General features: G+C 35.6%; 1 protein-coding gene across 2 annotated transcripts; it reads right to left on the bottom strand.

The window, feature by feature from the left end:
- Positions 1 to 8,170: 8,170 nt before the first annotated feature.
- Positions 8,171 to 15,013, bottom strand: eIF4H1 (eukaryotic translation initiation factor 4H1). 2 transcript variants are annotated; one of them, XM_011143994.3, is made up of 6 exons: positions 14,996 to 15,013; positions 14,700 to 14,777; positions 13,560 to 13,727; positions 13,233 to 13,480; positions 12,830 to 13,054; positions 8,171 to 8,598 (listed from the first exon to the last, which is right to left on the bottom strand). In XM_011143994.3, exons 2-6 carry the CDS (start codon positions 14,729 to 14,731, stop codon positions 8,456 to 8,458), a joined length of 816 nt encoding a protein of 271 aa, XP_011142296.1. In that variant the 5' UTR covers positions 14,732 to 14,777; positions 14,996 to 15,013; the 3' UTR covers positions 8,171 to 8,455. The 2 variants fall into 2 exon arrangements, with proteins under 2 accessions (XP_011142296.1, XP_011142297.1); XM_011143995.3 differs by lacking the exon at positions 14,996 to 15,013 and having other exon boundaries at positions 13,254 to 13,480.
- Positions 15,014 to 16,742: the final 1,729 nt, after the last annotated feature.

Below are 16,742 nucleotides of genomic sequence, written 5' to 3' on the forward strand. Positions count from 1 at the left end.
GCCACCAAGATCGTACGATTTGACCCCGCTAGACTTTTTTTTGTGGGGTTTTCTGAAGTCGCAGGTCTATGCCAATAAGCCGCAATCGACCGATGCCCTTAAAGTCAACATAACCCAGGTCATCGCTCAAATTCAGCCAGATATATGCGGCAGAATCATTGAAAATTGGACCACTCGGATCCGTGCCACCGTGAAAAGTCGCGGCGGACATTTGAACGATGTTATATTCCACACATAATGGCGTACATGGGCCTTTCAAATAAAAAAAGAATTTCGTTAATACCTCACGCACAGCTTGTTTTATTCCATTGCAACATCAACCCGCCCTTATTGAAAAACCCTTTAGCTTTGAAAAATACCAATGCGTGGTTAGTCGCAACACACGAGGAACAAACACTAGAGGCACGTTGTAAAAATCGAACGGATTACGTGACTAAAATCTCAAAAATAAGTCTAATTCAGACACACGTACCGTGTACATTTACAATAAGTAGCGTCATCATACAAACACAAGAGCGCATTGAGGCACGAGTAATTCAAATTTACGTGCCGAAGTTTAATTTAACCCTTCCTGCAGTCAACGAGACTAGGACAATAAATAATAATAAAATATCCCACCTAAAAAACAGAAAGGTTATAAAACATCCTGACGAATTGACAAAGCTAGGAAACGAATTATCAGGAATACAAGACAATATACATCAATATTACCATCCGCAAAACACACATATGTTATATGTATATACAGCAGTACCAAGCGCATTTGTAATTATAATTACTATTACTATCACAGCAATTGTAATGAGAAAATAAAATAAAAGAAAAAGAGAAAAAAAATAAAAAAGCACTGGATAAAATAAAAATATCAGCGCACCCCGAACCCCACTTACCATCGACATTTAAAATTTGTCAAGAAATCATAAGTGCAAGTAGAAAATAAGAACAAATATATTGTAAAAAGGTACTCTAAGAAGATACTTATATTAGCGGGTTAAATTAGAAAAAAACGATTATATTATAATTGTATACGGGATATAAGCACATTATAATAGCGTTCGATAGAGAAAACGCCGTTCTGCGAGAACGCCGTTTTCTTTCTCCAAGGAGGGGAGGATGTCATGCCCCGAGTGAGCCTGACGATCTCATAATTAATATACATTAATTATATGGCGAAAGTGCCATGCGAAGCACTTCCGCCTGCGCCGCACGTGTTGCAGATTAAGCATCACGCCACACAACGGAAGTTCAAAAAAGGCAATAGGCAAAGAATGCACGATCTGCATGAACGAAGGTCGCAAGTGGCGTGATGTTTCCGCTAAATTTGCAAGATTCCTTCGGCGACGAGTCTATAAATCGACCGCCGTCACCGAAGGAAAAGAAAGCCAGTCCACCGGCCGACCGAACCAAACGTATCTATCTCTAAGACTACATTTTGTAACGCGCTAGCAAAGGGTTAACTCAGTAAGACTCCTTTCCAAAATAAATCTAAGTTTTATTAAAACACCTCCTTCACCACTGTCTCGTTTCCGATCCCGCAACAGCTGTTTCGGTCATTACCTGCACCGGATAAAGAAGGAGCCCACCACCGGGTGCCACCACTGCCCGGAGCCGGATGACACCGTACATCACACCCTGGCCGAATGCCCAGCATGGGACAGGGAGCGCGGTGTCCTGGCCCGGGCAATGGGGTGCGGGAATGACGAACTGTCGCTCCCGCGCATGGCAAAGGCCATGTGCGGGAGCGAGGACGTATGGGGAGAAGCAGCCTCCTTGTGCCGCAGCGTGCTATCACGGAAGGAGGCCGCGGAGTGGGAGCGTCGCCCCGAAGACCGCCGCAGGCAGCGGCGGGGAGGGCGGCGCTCCCCAAGTTTGGGCAGCGGGCCCGAGGGGGCGCCGGCCGAGGAGGAGGACAGGCCACCGGTTCGACGGAGGCCGCCTCCCCGGCTGCCTCGGGCTCGACTTCGGACGCGCGGGGGGAGGGGGATGACAGGTGCGCGTGACACCCACCCGCCTTCCCCCTAGAGCGTCGGTTAGGGTAGGGTAGAGGGGGGAGTAGAAACCCAGGTGGGGCTAGGCTCCACTCCCCTGCCCCCTTCCTTAGAGGGGGAGTAATGGGGGGCGCGGGAGAAGGGTGGATGTTCCCTTCCTCCAAGTTAAACACCAAAAGGCCAACCCGGCCGGGAAACCGATCAGGGACCGCGCCCTGGACTCCCTCAGTGGGACAAAGTGCGGTACTCGATGGCGTGGGGCTCCCGGAGAGCCCTGGGGCCGGGGTGTCGGGGAGGGAACGCGGGAGCAATTCCCCTGACTCCCCCCACCACGGTCCGAATGGTAGACATCACGCAGGGGTTTTAGTCAGTAAGAGTCTGACATAACCCCCGACCCCCCTCCCAACGGGTCAGGGGTATCCATGATGGATTTCCCCTGCGTTACCAAAAAAAAATTACGTTGTAATTGAATAAATATTCTAATAGCTGATTCTCGTCGTACGTTAAGCGCATAAACTCGTGGAGCAACATCTTAACTGTTTTGATGTTCACGATATACTGAATATACAAGCGATATTAGCTTTGTTTACAAACAGTCGCTTATAGTAAGTTTCAACTGTACTCAAGTACTTCAATAATTCTAGAATTAAAATGTTATTGTACGAGCTTCTATATTTAATGTACGACAATGTAAATAAGAAAGTTAATAACAGACAATAACAGATTTTTATATATAGTGTACATTTAAGTATGGTGAACAGTACATGTATATGCGCGTGGGAGGAGCTCCGCCCCTCGCCCTCCTCAAAAAACGAACCTTAACTTAACTTATCTAATGAAATATTTTAAACCGTACATTATAGTTTAGGTTAGGTTGGAGTTAGCTTTTTCGGGGTGGGAGTGCGGGGGGAGGGGCTTTGCCCCTCCCCCGCGCATATACGTGTACTGTTCACTATATTTCAATGTACATATATATAAGTTTCATAAATATAAGTTTCATAAATTTTTCCATACAGTTAATCCAAACACAATGTATTAGGAGCGCAAAAAGTTCTGAGCCTTTTTTTGCAAAATTCAAAATTTATTTAAAAACAAACAAAACTATATTAATCAACGAAATATTCCCCGTTTGCATCGATGACCTTTTGCTATCTTTCGGGCAGCTTGCGAATTCCCTGATGGTAGAAGCTCACCGGCTTCGAAGCGATAAAGTCATCAATGCATTTTCATATCTCTTCAAGTGTCACAAAATGTGTATCAGCCAAGAAATGCTGCAGAGACCGGAATAGGTAGTAATCGGAAGGCGCCATATCTGGGCTATACGCCGCGTACGGGAGAAGTTCCCAGCCTAACGCAAAGATATGGTCCTGAGTCACTTTCGCAACATGTGGTTGGGCATTGTCATGAAGCAGTATCACTTTACGACGTTCTGTGCCAGTAAATGGCCTCTTTTCTTCAAACGCATCGCTCAAATTGCTCAATTGTTGCTGATAGCGATTTGCCGTTACTGTTTCACCCGGCTGTAACAACTCGTAATACAATACACCTTTCCAATCCCACCATATGCAAAGCAAAACCTTCTTGGCATGGATATTGGTCTTTGGCGTCGATGTCGAAGGTTGACCAGGGTCAACCCATGATTTTTTACGCTTCGGATTATCATAAAGTATCCACTTTTCATCACCTGTAATGATTTGGTGCAGAAAATCCTTTCTCCGGAACCTTGAAAGCAAAGTGAGTGCCATATCACGCCGTCGATTTTTGTTGTCTTCGGACAGTGCATGCGGAACCCATCTGCCTTCCTTTAGAACTTTTCCCATTACATGTAAACGTGTGGAAATAGCTTGTCGCGTAACGTCAAGTTGCTCTGCAAGCTCCTTTTCAGTTTGTGCAGAGTTTATATCCAACAATGCTTGCAGTTCGTCCGTTTCAATATTTTGAGGGCGTCCTGCACGCGGTTCATCTTCAAGACTGAAATCTCCTTGGCGAAATTTTTGATACCACCTTTTACACGTAGCATAACTTACAACGTTCTCTCCATATGCAACACAGATCATTTCAGTGGCTTCAGCAGCATTTTTCTTCAGATGAAACGCGAAGTGGATGGAAAATCGAATATGCTCTTTTGTTATTGCCATCGTGAACACTGCTGATTTTAAGGTTATGTGCATCAAACGCCAAATCGCACGATGTTTCGAAAGACCAAATGTCACTGCTTTAAAACCGCAAGAGGGCGGGAAAATTAATGCAATTTAAATTGTGGTTTCAGTAGTGTGAAATCTAGGGCTCAGAACTTTTTTGCGCTCCTAATATATATAGAAATGTAGGAAACAGTACATATAAACGGCAGAGGGGCTTCGCCCCTTCCCCGCACCCCATCTCCAAATAAGTCCTAACCTAATTTAACTTATTGCATCTTTATATGAAAAGATTTCTTTAAAACCTATAACACCTAATTGTATGCAGATATAGTAAGTTAAATTGGGTTAGGTGACAGATGTTAAGAGAACTTCTTCAACAATGTCCAAAAATATATAAAGATGCAACAAGTTAGGTTATGTTAGGATTTATTTGGGGAGGGAGTGCGGGGGAGACCCGGTACCATCACTGCCTTGTGCTGGAAGATACGGCGCAACACACACTGGTTGCATGCCCGGCATGGAGCCCGGAACGCCGTGTCCTGGCCAGGGCGGTGGGGTACCGTGATGGGGGACTCTCGCTCCATGGTGAACGCCATGTGCGGGAGCGAGGAGGCATGGTCAGTGGCGGCCTCCCTGCAAGAACGTGATGTCCAAGAAGGAGGCTGCCGAGTGGGAGCGTCAACCCGGGAGGCGCCGCGGTAGGCGGCGCGGGGGTCGGCGCTCCCCGGGGAGAGGGGGGATCGACAGTGGGCCCGAGGTAGAGTCGACCGAGGAGGAGCGGCCACCGGTCAACCGGAGGCCACCCCCTTAGCCGCCTCGAGCTCGACTCCGGACACGCCGGGGAGGAGGTGGTGGTGGGTGAGTGAGCCCGCCCACCCTCCCCGTGCGTCGGTAGGGTCAGGGAAAAAGGGGAATAGATGTCCAGTTGGGGATGACTCCCCTATACCCCCCTCCTAGAGGGGGAGTAATGGGGGATACGGGGGGAGGGTGGATGTCCCCTCCTCCAAGATAAAACCAGAAGGCCAACTCGACCGGGGATTCGGTCGGGGGACCGCACCCCGGACTCTCTTGGTGGGACGGGGTGCAGTACTCGAGGCGAGGGGCTCCCGGAGAACCCTGTGGCCGGGGTGTTGGGGAGGGAATGCGGGAGCAGTTCCCCTAATTCCCCTCACAACGGTCCGAATGGTAGACATCCTGCAGGGGTTTTAGTCGGTAAGAGTTCGACATAACTCTCAGCCCTCCCAAGGGTCGGGGGTATCTATGAAGGATTTCCCTTGCGTTACCAAAAAAAAGGGGGTGTGGGGGAGGGGCGAAGCCCCTCTCCCGCTTATATGTACTGTTTAACATTGTTTAATGTATAATTGTGTCTATGTACATAGTGTCGGAAAATTACATTCTATTTATGAAATTTCTTTTGTTAATTATTTTTTAATAAGCAATAAGCGACGGCTAAAACCTTTTGATTGATACTCAGGAAGGTGTTTTTGATAAAATATGTCAAGGTCAAGGTCATTGGCGGGGGGTAAGTAAGGGTAAATCTTTACCTCGAGACCCTATCAGTTTTTGTCTTATGCACTAGAAAATGTGATGATATTTTCCGTTATGAAACCGCGACTTCATGTAAGCCTTGATAAGTAAAGATTTCTTGATAGCCACTTTTTGCCGAGCGACGCTGCACCTCGGCAACAGCGCGAACGTCTGGTGGCTCAGCTATGCGCGTTCGCAGGCAGCCCCTGTGGCCGCCTTTGACTATTCATATCTCCGAAACCATTCCTATACCCCACTTCAAATTTTTCTCAGATTAATATATCTTCATAAGCTATCATTTAGACCACAATTCGATTCAATCCGTGAGGTTCACTAAACGGGCGAAAAAACAAATGCTTTTGCGGTTACTCTTTATCGTCAGTTTTTGGTCTCTCTCTCCCCCTCCTTCCTTCCTCTTTCCATCCTCACTCACCCTCTCACTCTTTCTTTCTCTCCCCCTCTCTCTCTCGCACATTTTCTCCTATTGTATTCTAGCATTTTGTTCTCTCTCTCACTCTTTCTCGCTTGCTTGTTCGTATTCGCTGCTGCCTGCTTCTTCAGCGCTCTCGTAACGCTCCTGATATCGGAACAGCGAAAAGGATATATATCCCCACTCCTGTGCGTCTTGCATTTCTTACTGAATCGAAATTTTCCGTGATTCGGAATTTATCTTAAAATATTTCCATTTAGACACAGCGTATACAGAAAACGTAAGAATACTTTTCTTCCTATTTTTTAAGGTCGAATCGATTGGGATTGAAAAAACCTCGATCGGTTCAGTCATTGATGCTGAGATATAAATATCTCACTTCGTTTCAACTCGCAGTTTCGCGTAATATAAGCACGGTGTGCCTCGCGCCATTCGGACGCAACTTCGTTGCGCTTAAACTTTGTGCGCGGCACTACCGTGCCTCTTGATTTTGGCTGTGTTCCGATATTCACTGCCAGTACTGAAAATATATAGTTTGTGTCATATATATTATAGATTTTTAATGCTGGCAGTAAATATCGGAACACAGCCAGTGTTTGTAATATAGCAGTAGTAGTTTTTAATATAGTATATCATATTGTTATATTGTTACTATTCGATACATTCGAATATTATCTTGACATACCTATTTTGAGAGTATTTTACATTAGATTGTATTTGTAAAGAAATGTATTAAACAAGTTTTAGTTCAATATAGTTTTTGGTGCAGCCGCGCCAAGATTTTGCATTAAATATTTTTTATTGTATTGTATAACTAATTTGTTGTTAGAGGTATAAGTTGTACAAACTTATTACTTGTATAAGGGAAATAATAAATTACATTGCCTAAAAGTACATGCTCAGGTGCGGTACGATGCACAGTACTAAAAGCTCAAACTTTGTCGCTTATCTTGAATAAAGAATTAAATATACTATAATCATATATATATATGTTCATATATATATATATCTCACGTTTCTCAGTTGGTGCTACTGTTTTAATATATTATTTATTTTGTGTAGTAAAACAGTTTTATTATAGTTATAAGTTTTAGTTGTAAAAACTTATGTTACGTACATATATATCTTGAAAAAAAAAAATTTAAGTTTGAGATTTCCAAAAATACATATATATACCCACACATACACAACATACGTGTATGTATGTAAAATTGTTTATATTTCTGTAACTATCACTATGTACATAATTAATATATTGTTACAAATTATATTTTTTGTTTACTATTTATAATTAAACTTAATTAAATTTATTCTAATATGCTACACAAATATGAGACAAACAGCTACTTTATTCAGGAAATAGTATCATATACAAGCATTGTTTTACATAATATTTATTATTATATATATATTTCAAGTTATTTTCTATTCTCATGATGTGCCATCTAATTCAATTCTTCGACATAATTGTTAGCGCATATTTAATTTGTTACATAATATTAATATATAATAATAATCAGCACGTCCTTTTCATATTTTTTTTGTTTTTGAAAATTTGTTAAACGTATATTGTATTTCACAAGTTTTCATAACCGACCAATGAAAAACGATTATTTAATATCAAATAATTACTTACTATTATTATAATAAACATATGATCTCTATTTCTCCCAAAAAATGGTCGATACATACAATGATCAGTGTTGTATGGTGAAACATAAAAATCCTAAAGGAAAAGAAATGAAACCAATGGTTGCCATTTTTTCTTTGTACTTATTTAAACGCGAGAGTTAGTTTCAAGTATAGATAAAAATACTTGTATAAGATGGAATATACATGCCATGATATTATATATTTGAAATAGTTTGTACACGTACCTTCAATATCTTTACAGACACATAACCCAACATTAAATTGACACGAGTATTAAAATGTACTCAGTGATGTAGCTTTTTAACAATTATTTATGTATATAAATCACTAGGCGCTATTGGAGCATGCACTGTGCATACATACCTTTTACATGTAATTATAGTTACAAGTATCATCTTTTGATTGACAAGTTAATTTAAATACAAAAGACATCAGAAGAAAAATGTTTATTTCTGATTAAAAATGCGCTAAACATAAGAGGACTGTAATAAGATTATGTCTATGGCATAAATCCTTTCCTGCGGATAACACCGTAACCTTGTTAGAATTAAAAAAGAATGTAATTTTATGTGTCTCTGAAGAACTATCACTAGATTTGAGGAAACTATAAGGGATTTTAGATTAGTTTCCTTTTAAATTTTGTCAAAAATGTTTCTTTCCCTATACATAATTTTTTTAGCAGGGAAATTAAAACTATCGATGATGTATTATTATTTTTACTTGTCCATCATTTTCAATTTTTCTTCTCGAGGTTTCGCACCTCCGTAAATAGAACTATTTTTAGTTGATTCTGCAAGTGCATTGACGGGGTCCTTAATAGTTCGTGGTTTAAGCTCCAAACGTTTTCTCCCAGTAGTGTCTAAAAACGAAAGTTGTATTTAATTCGTGTATAAATAAAATATAGTAGAATATAATGAAAATTCTTCATTTCTTCTTCTATATAAAATATGTTACAAGATTTCTACTATTCTTTGATAATAAGTTTCTTGACAACTCTTTTTCTTTGCTGAATTGTTTAAATATGACATTATTTGTCGCATCTTCTAATTTCTGATATTATATCTTTGTACTTATAATTAAGAGTTCTAAGTTAAAGTTTATTAAAATAAACTATACATGGAATTAATTGAAGAAGGTAGTTTTATTATTTTTTGGTAGCTTTGCTAACCTAGAGTTAAATTTATATAAAGTAAAATTTTTCAGTTTGTTATAATATAAAAATTATAGATATTTCTTTTATTACCATGAAAAGTAACTATTTTAAAGTTGTTAAACAAATATGTTATTAAAGGATTATGGAACTCTTTTAAACAGTCTGTATATATTTAAACATGTGTACATGATATACATTAATTCATATATATTATTTATATAGTGGTATGAGATACTGTCTTCATGAAAAAAACACTTAAGTTGGGAAATCTTGAATTACTTTCTTCACAAGATTTAGCAAAGTAATAATTATTAAGTATAGTTAATCAATACTGGCACTTGAGTAAGTATAGAAATTGTTAATATTATCACGTATTATTTTGTATTGTATACATTAAAAGGTTAAATTAATTCTGGTCTTATTTTGTCAATTTTTTTATCTTTATTTTAAAGAAATAGGAAAATTTACATCAATCAAAATATTTTCTGTCGTTAACTGTGCTTTTTGCCATCTTTCTACAACATAACGATTCCGCGACGATAGAACGATCTATCTTTCGAAGCAATCCAATCAGACACCCATTTCTGCACATCCTCGTAATTATTGAAATGTGTATCTGTCAAAGCGTGTTGCATAGATCGGAATAGATGGTAATCAGATGGTACTAGGTCTGCAGAGTACGTTGGGTGCGGAAGGATTTCCCATTCGAGCTCTAACAATGTTTGTTTAACAGTTGAAACAACATGTGGACGAGTATTATCATGCAAAATAATCACTTTGTATCTATTGCTAGTTATTGCAGCTATCGTTGGCCTTTTTTGCATCAATTTATCATTCAATTTGTTCAATTGTTGCTGGTATTACTTCCTCGTAACTATTTCATTTAGTTTTAGAAGCTCATAATACACCACACCTTCCATATCCCACCAAATACAGAACATTGCTTTATGACCGTGAATGTTTCGTTTTGGTGTCGATGTTGATGGTTGTCCTAAATCAATCCATGATTTTTTTCGTTTTGGATTATCAAAATAAATCCACTTTTCATTTCCAGTTACAATTCGCCACAAAAAACTTTTCTTTTGTCTGGCAAACAAAGACATGACGATATTCAAACGATTTACAATGGCACTTTCACTCAATTCATGTGGAACCCATTTGTCTTCTTTTTGAATTTTTCCTATAGCGTGAAGGAGTTTGGAAATTGTTAATTTATCGATGTTGAGTTGTTCAGTCAATTGTTTCTCCGTTTGAGCTGTGTTTTCATTCAATAATGCTTGCAATTCAGAATCTTCGAATTTTTTTAGTTAACCAGTACGTTCTTTGTCACTCAAATCGAAATTATCACTTTTGAATCGTTGAAACTAAAATTTACAGTTAAAATATGATGGAGCTTGATCACCATAAGTTGTAACAAACATTTCATAAGCTTCAATTGTCGATTTTTCAAATCAAATAAAAAAGTAAAGAATGTCGAAAATATAATTCTGTACGATCCATTTTAGACGTGTATAAACAATGAAACTATCAGTAACAATGTAAACTGTCATATATCATAGAGAAACATCAAATCTTTCAGTATTGCCAGAATATTCGTATTAATTATTAACTTATTACTAAAGCTATTTATTGCTAATGACCAGAACTGATTCAACCTTCTAATAATTTTAAATCTTAATGGAGTGGTTGCATGGCTTACTCACATACATCAAGCAGGTCATAGATATATTCATCTATCCAATTAATGACAGTGCTGTTTAAGTAACGTTTAATAATTAGAACTTTATGAACTATACTTTATTGCTACTACTTTATTGCTACGTGACTTCGACTTTTTTTTATTTAAATTTTAATAAAACAATATCATAAATAAGATAGTGTTATATATAAGAAAGTATATATACATAGGGTGAGTTTGATAAAAAGTTTACTACAATGTATTGTGAACAAAAGTTCGCTATGTTTTTCTCACAAACGGTTAGAAACAAGAGAAGGCATCTATTATATCAAAATTGTAGAAAAAGATTTATATATATTTTAGGGTGTATATATATTTTGGTGACTTTAATTGCCCTTGAATATCGGTTTTTCATGCCAAAGAACAAAATTAATTTTTCTTTTATGAAAAGGGATATTTCAATCATTATATAGATACTACTCAATAAGCTTAATAATTTTTGTATCAGAGTATCTTTAAAAAATTTATGTATTGTCGGGATATCGACAAAATTATAAGTAAAAAAATTTAATACTTATCTTTTTATTATCATAAAAGTATCATAAAATATTGACCATGTTGATCCAGATATGCCTGTAACTTTCACAGGAAGTTTGTTTGTACTTCTAACTCTTATATAATTATTTCGCAAGAAATATTTTTCTACTATATTTCTAGAAAACAGTAGACAGAATAAAAAATACTTTTTATACATACAATATGAAATACAAGCAAGTTTTCCGTGAAGATTATAGGCATGTCTAGATCAACACAGTGAACATTTTGAACACTTATATTATAATAATAAAAAGATAAATTCAAAATTTTTAAATTTATAATTTTGTTGATATCTCCATAACGGTTAAATTTTCGGAAAATATTCCAATACAAAAATTATTAAACTCAATAAGTAGTATCTATACAATATCTCTTTTTATTAAAAAATTATCTTTCTTCTTTGGTATGAAAAACCAATCAAGGTCAATTAAGGTCACTAAAATGTGTGTGTGTCATAAGAAAAATCAATAAAGAAATAAAAAAAATACAACTGAAAGAAATAAAAAATTCCACTATGTTTGGTACACGCATTGATGTATCTGCATGCAAACATTAATATTTTTATTCAATTCTCCTAATCATTTTACATGTAAAGCGATCAAATAGTGAAAACATTACAATATATTAAGAAACATATGGTAATGCCTTTGTAAAATAGTAATATCTGTATCAAGTGCATGGTTATGTCAAATGCATATGCAAACATCAACTATATCAACAATTATAGTTCAAATATAGATGTAAACAATTAAACAATTAAAATAACAAATATAGATGTAAACGATGCAAACTATTAAAATAACAAAGTGAATTTTATAATTAGAAAATGTTAAAACTTCATTGGAGTTCACTGCATTTTGCATACATTTTCTTTCTCTCCTCTTTCTTTATAAAAGATATAGTTGACACTAATTGTAATTATTTGGTACAAATAATAAAATTTTGTATTATGGAAAACAGAATATAGTTTTAATATTTGAAAATAATTTACATTTAATATTATGAACAATAAATAATTTGTTTTAAAAAAACTGTTATTTATATTTCTATTTGCTTTCTTTAACAAGAAATTCAACTTTTATATGATTAAAATGTTTTCTTGAAGTTTAATATAAAAAATAACTACAAAATTAAAAAATAACATGTACAATAGCTCAATTTATTTTTGCCTACTATGTAAAAAAGAAACTATATTGTTTTCATTAAAAAAAAAATGTGTTTAACATTGTATTAGAAGTTTTAACTTTTATTACAAAAAATTTGTAAATTAAAAAGCATTAAATTTTCCTTTATAATTTATTTAAAATATTAGAAGTGGATTAAAAATTATGCTAATCAATAGTATAAAAGCATTCTATGTATGATATATATGTCCTATATTGATTGTCTATAAAATGTATCATAGCTTTTCTGGACTAAAAGATATTAGTTTCCTTTTGCAAATATTTATATCACATATGAATATACTTTATAAGTTATATGATTTGTGTTAATTATAAGTTGAATTATAAAAGATAGAATATGTATATTATAAGAATTGGAATTTTGATATTTATATGTTAAGACTTAATTTTGCTTTGCAACATACACTGTTAAAATATTTTATGATATATCATTTGTGTATGTATATATGCACACATAACATGGTTCATATCTACATACCTGGGAGGGGATCTTTATAAAGTTCATCTTGAAAAGGTTTTCGATCCGAACCACTGCCACGAAGAGAAGGTCTGTTACTGTACGATCTACTAGATGCACTTCGTGACCAGTCACGACTTCCACTCCCAGGATCTTCATTAAATTGGCCATAATTGCCTCTATTCCCTCTAGAATCCCATCCACTACCTTGTCTACTGCTCCCATGTGAGCTTCTATCACTATATCCTGTTATATTGAGACAAACATTAATAGTATTAAATAAGTATAAAACTTCAATTTCTTTTCATTTATATATAATTAACCAAAATAACATGTTACTTTAAACATTGCATTAAACATTTCATAAAAATAAACAAATAAATTGATACACTATTATTTACGTTATGCACCGCATAACGCTTACTCGAATACATAGATTTGCTACCGAAATCATCGCCATATCCACTACGGCCAGAATCTCTTCCTTTAAAGCCTCCACCACTGCTGCCACCACGACCCCTCCTATCAAAACCACCACTTCGATCGTTTCTTTTTATTTCAGCTACATCAATTTTAATCAAGCTTTTATCTACTTCTACCGCGCCATCCATTTCCAATGCTGCTTCCAAGTCAGCCAAGTCTTCAAACTCAACATAACAAAAACCTTTGAATCTAGAAAGTACAAAATTAAAATTTAAGATAATATATATCTTTTTTTCTGATTATAGTTAATATATACTATTATACATACTTGTCAGTATCTTTGTCTTTAACCAATCTGATAACTTTAACATTGAGCTTTTCGAAGATTTTATCAACATCACCTTGTACAATTCCATTTGGTAAATTTCCCACATATGCTGTATATGGAGGTCCTGTTGGCAAAGGTTTTCTGCTACGATGTCCACTAGAATAATCTCTGTAATATATAAACAAAAAGTTTTAATTTTACTGGTGAATACTATAGATATGAATAGATATCACCATAGATATATAAATATCACAATTGTGTTTCATAATATCAAAATCTTTGGTTTATATAACAAACATAATAAAATAACAATTTTAAAATTTTTGTAAAAATAGATTCAATTTTATTTTATATTAATTGTAATCAATATATATATATATATATATATACACATACACATACATATATATATATATATATAGTGAAATACAAATAAGTTACTTGATGATTTTATATTTATTTATATTTAAATATATATATATACACACATATACAATCTTATCTCTTCTAAATAAAGTTAATAATTATTCATATTATAGATTTTCATATTGCTGTATATTATCATTGTGCTTAAAAAGTTAAGTAAAATTAATAGAATTAAAAATATATATCTCAATGTAATTTGTTAAAAATAAACTTATAATTATAAACTTATCAATATAATAGCTTAGTAAAAAAATAAAGCTTGTTGGTCAATTATATTCATTATATTATATTTTGCTCCACAAAAACTGATCACAATGCCAATCGTACATTCTGTGATATATCTGGTTACTATTATTCAGGAAATAATTTTTTTCCGAAATGCATCACGCGAACCATGCGAGGTACGGACATGCTCCGCATTATTCTAGTCTTGAAATTTCTTTATTATTCCATACTACCATATAAATTCTCTTCTTTGCCGTTACGATTAAAGTTTGACCAAATAGAATAAAGCTTGAAGTTGAAATCATAATGTCCGAAAGATGTTGTGCTGCACTCGAGTTGCTCATAATTCACTTAACCTTAAAGTCGAAAAAAATTTGTAAAAAACTTTTTTTTCTTCAACAGTAAAACGTACCGCTTATGCATTGTGATCGTACTATTCCTGGAGCTTCTTAATCGTTTGAAACTATCAAAAATACAATTGGTACTTGCCTCGAATCGTCGTAACCACCTCGACCTGCCATATTGGATGCACAGAACTGACCGGGACCGCGTGGGTCGGACGAGTTCCTGTATGCGCAATATAATACTTTTACTATATATTAACAATAAAAGTTTTCGGATTAATAATGTAGCATATTACGTAAATTAACTAAATAACTATTAAATTTAAATATGTATAACAGTATCACTGAATATAATAATGAAAGTTTGATGACGTATGTTGTATGTACACTCAGTTTCAATATAATCTAAATACTCTATTTTCGATGCAGTTCTGAACGCACCAGAATGAGTGCTTTCCATTTGCTTGATTTATGTAGATATGGCTCGATCCACAATAGACGTAGAAAGTCTAAGATCCTTGCACAATGCCAGGCAACAGGCAATAAGAATAGGCAGTAGAAATAAGGAATAAGAAATTATCATCACTAATGTACAATAATGCTATAGCGATAAAAACTATCCAGTCGAAACGTTTAAATTCGGATGCCTTGTAGTATTCATAATTAATTTAATCAAATATAATCCAAAAGTAACATAATAGTTTTAAGTTCTTCTATATTTTGGATTCATGCTGTGAATTAAATATTAATATAAAGTCTTTATTATGTGTGTGAATAAAGTAAATCAGTAATATGTAAAACATTGATATATATATATATATATATATATGGGTATACAGTATATAGTTTTATTAGTATAATATTTTCATTGACATCCTTTATCATTAGCTATGGATGATGAAAAACATGATGTCCCACATAGCATTAGATCTCCAAAGTATATTCTAATTTGATCAAAATGATCCTATTATGATCCAAATGAAAAAGTTATCCATAGGAGTACTTGAGGACATGTGCATTAGCCACAAATTACACAAGATATCCGCAAAACATCCGTAAGATATTCTAGTCAGTGATGTCAGATGCAATATATTGCGATGCTACAGCGCATGCGTGAGATGATGTAAAGCTCGCTGCTTGAGTAAAAGTCCCAGTATCGTATCTTTTTTAAGGTGTTATAGCGCCCGTATTATACTATGTATTGAGAATTGCAATCGAGAGTAAATTAGATAATCTAAATCGTGGTTATTTTAATTGGTCTGATAGTAATTCTCAATCTATAATCTAATATGAGTCTAATACAAATATTATGTAACAGTTACATAGTTGAGTAAAAAATTATAATGTTAATGTAACGTAATTATTACTTACAAATCCACTGGAATTATAATGTTAATGTAACTGATATTTCAGTATCTACTGAACAATATAACCTAAGATAAGGCACTTGCGTAAGAAACACGGGAAAACTACGCTGGAGCCTGGAAGACAGCTGATCGGATAGCGCGGGCCCTTTTATGGACCCTGCGATGCGCTTTATTGCCGTCATTGGCATAGAGCTACGTCATCTCACGCATGCGCTGTAGCGTTGCAATATATTGCATCTGACATCACTGATTCTAGTATGTTAGTTAATTGGTTTGTTCTTTTTAGTTGCGCTGCGGAACTAGTGCAATAAGTTAAGCCAGCGGCACACGATGCTTGTTTTCGTGCTGGATTGCTTGCTGGATGAAAATATTGCGTTCTGATTGGTATATTTCCGAAGATGGATGGAAATGCACCAATCAAAATGCAGTATTTTCATTCAGCAGGCAATCCAGCACGAAAACAAGCACCATGTGCCGCTGGCTTTAGAGTGAGACAACTATATTTTTTTTCACTTTAACTCAGAGCTCGGCAAAATGTGCACGCGACGGCCGATTTTCGACTATCTCCGCCCACCGCTATTCCCTTTACCTCATCGCTCCGCGCGCTGCCTATAAGCCACTCGAGTCTCAGGAGCGTGTTTCCAATAGTTTTCCACATCACCCATGAGATACTATTGTTGACGCGCTTTTTTTAAGTGGTATCCTCAGTAGGCCTCTTCATTTTTAAAAAATTGAGTTTATAAAAAATGAGAAGTGTTCTTCTTTAAGCAACGATTCCTTACCACGTCTTATGCCGCTCGCTACATGCAATATCCGAATTG

The sequence above is a fragment of the Harpegnathos saltator genome, unplaced genomic scaffold, assembly GCF_003227715.2.
Source record: "Harpegnathos saltator strain DR-91 unplaced genomic scaffold, Hsal_v8.6 scaffold751, whole genome shotgun sequence".
Taxonomy (NCBI): Eukaryota; Metazoa; Arthropoda; class Insecta; order Hymenoptera; family Formicidae; genus Harpegnathos; species Harpegnathos saltator.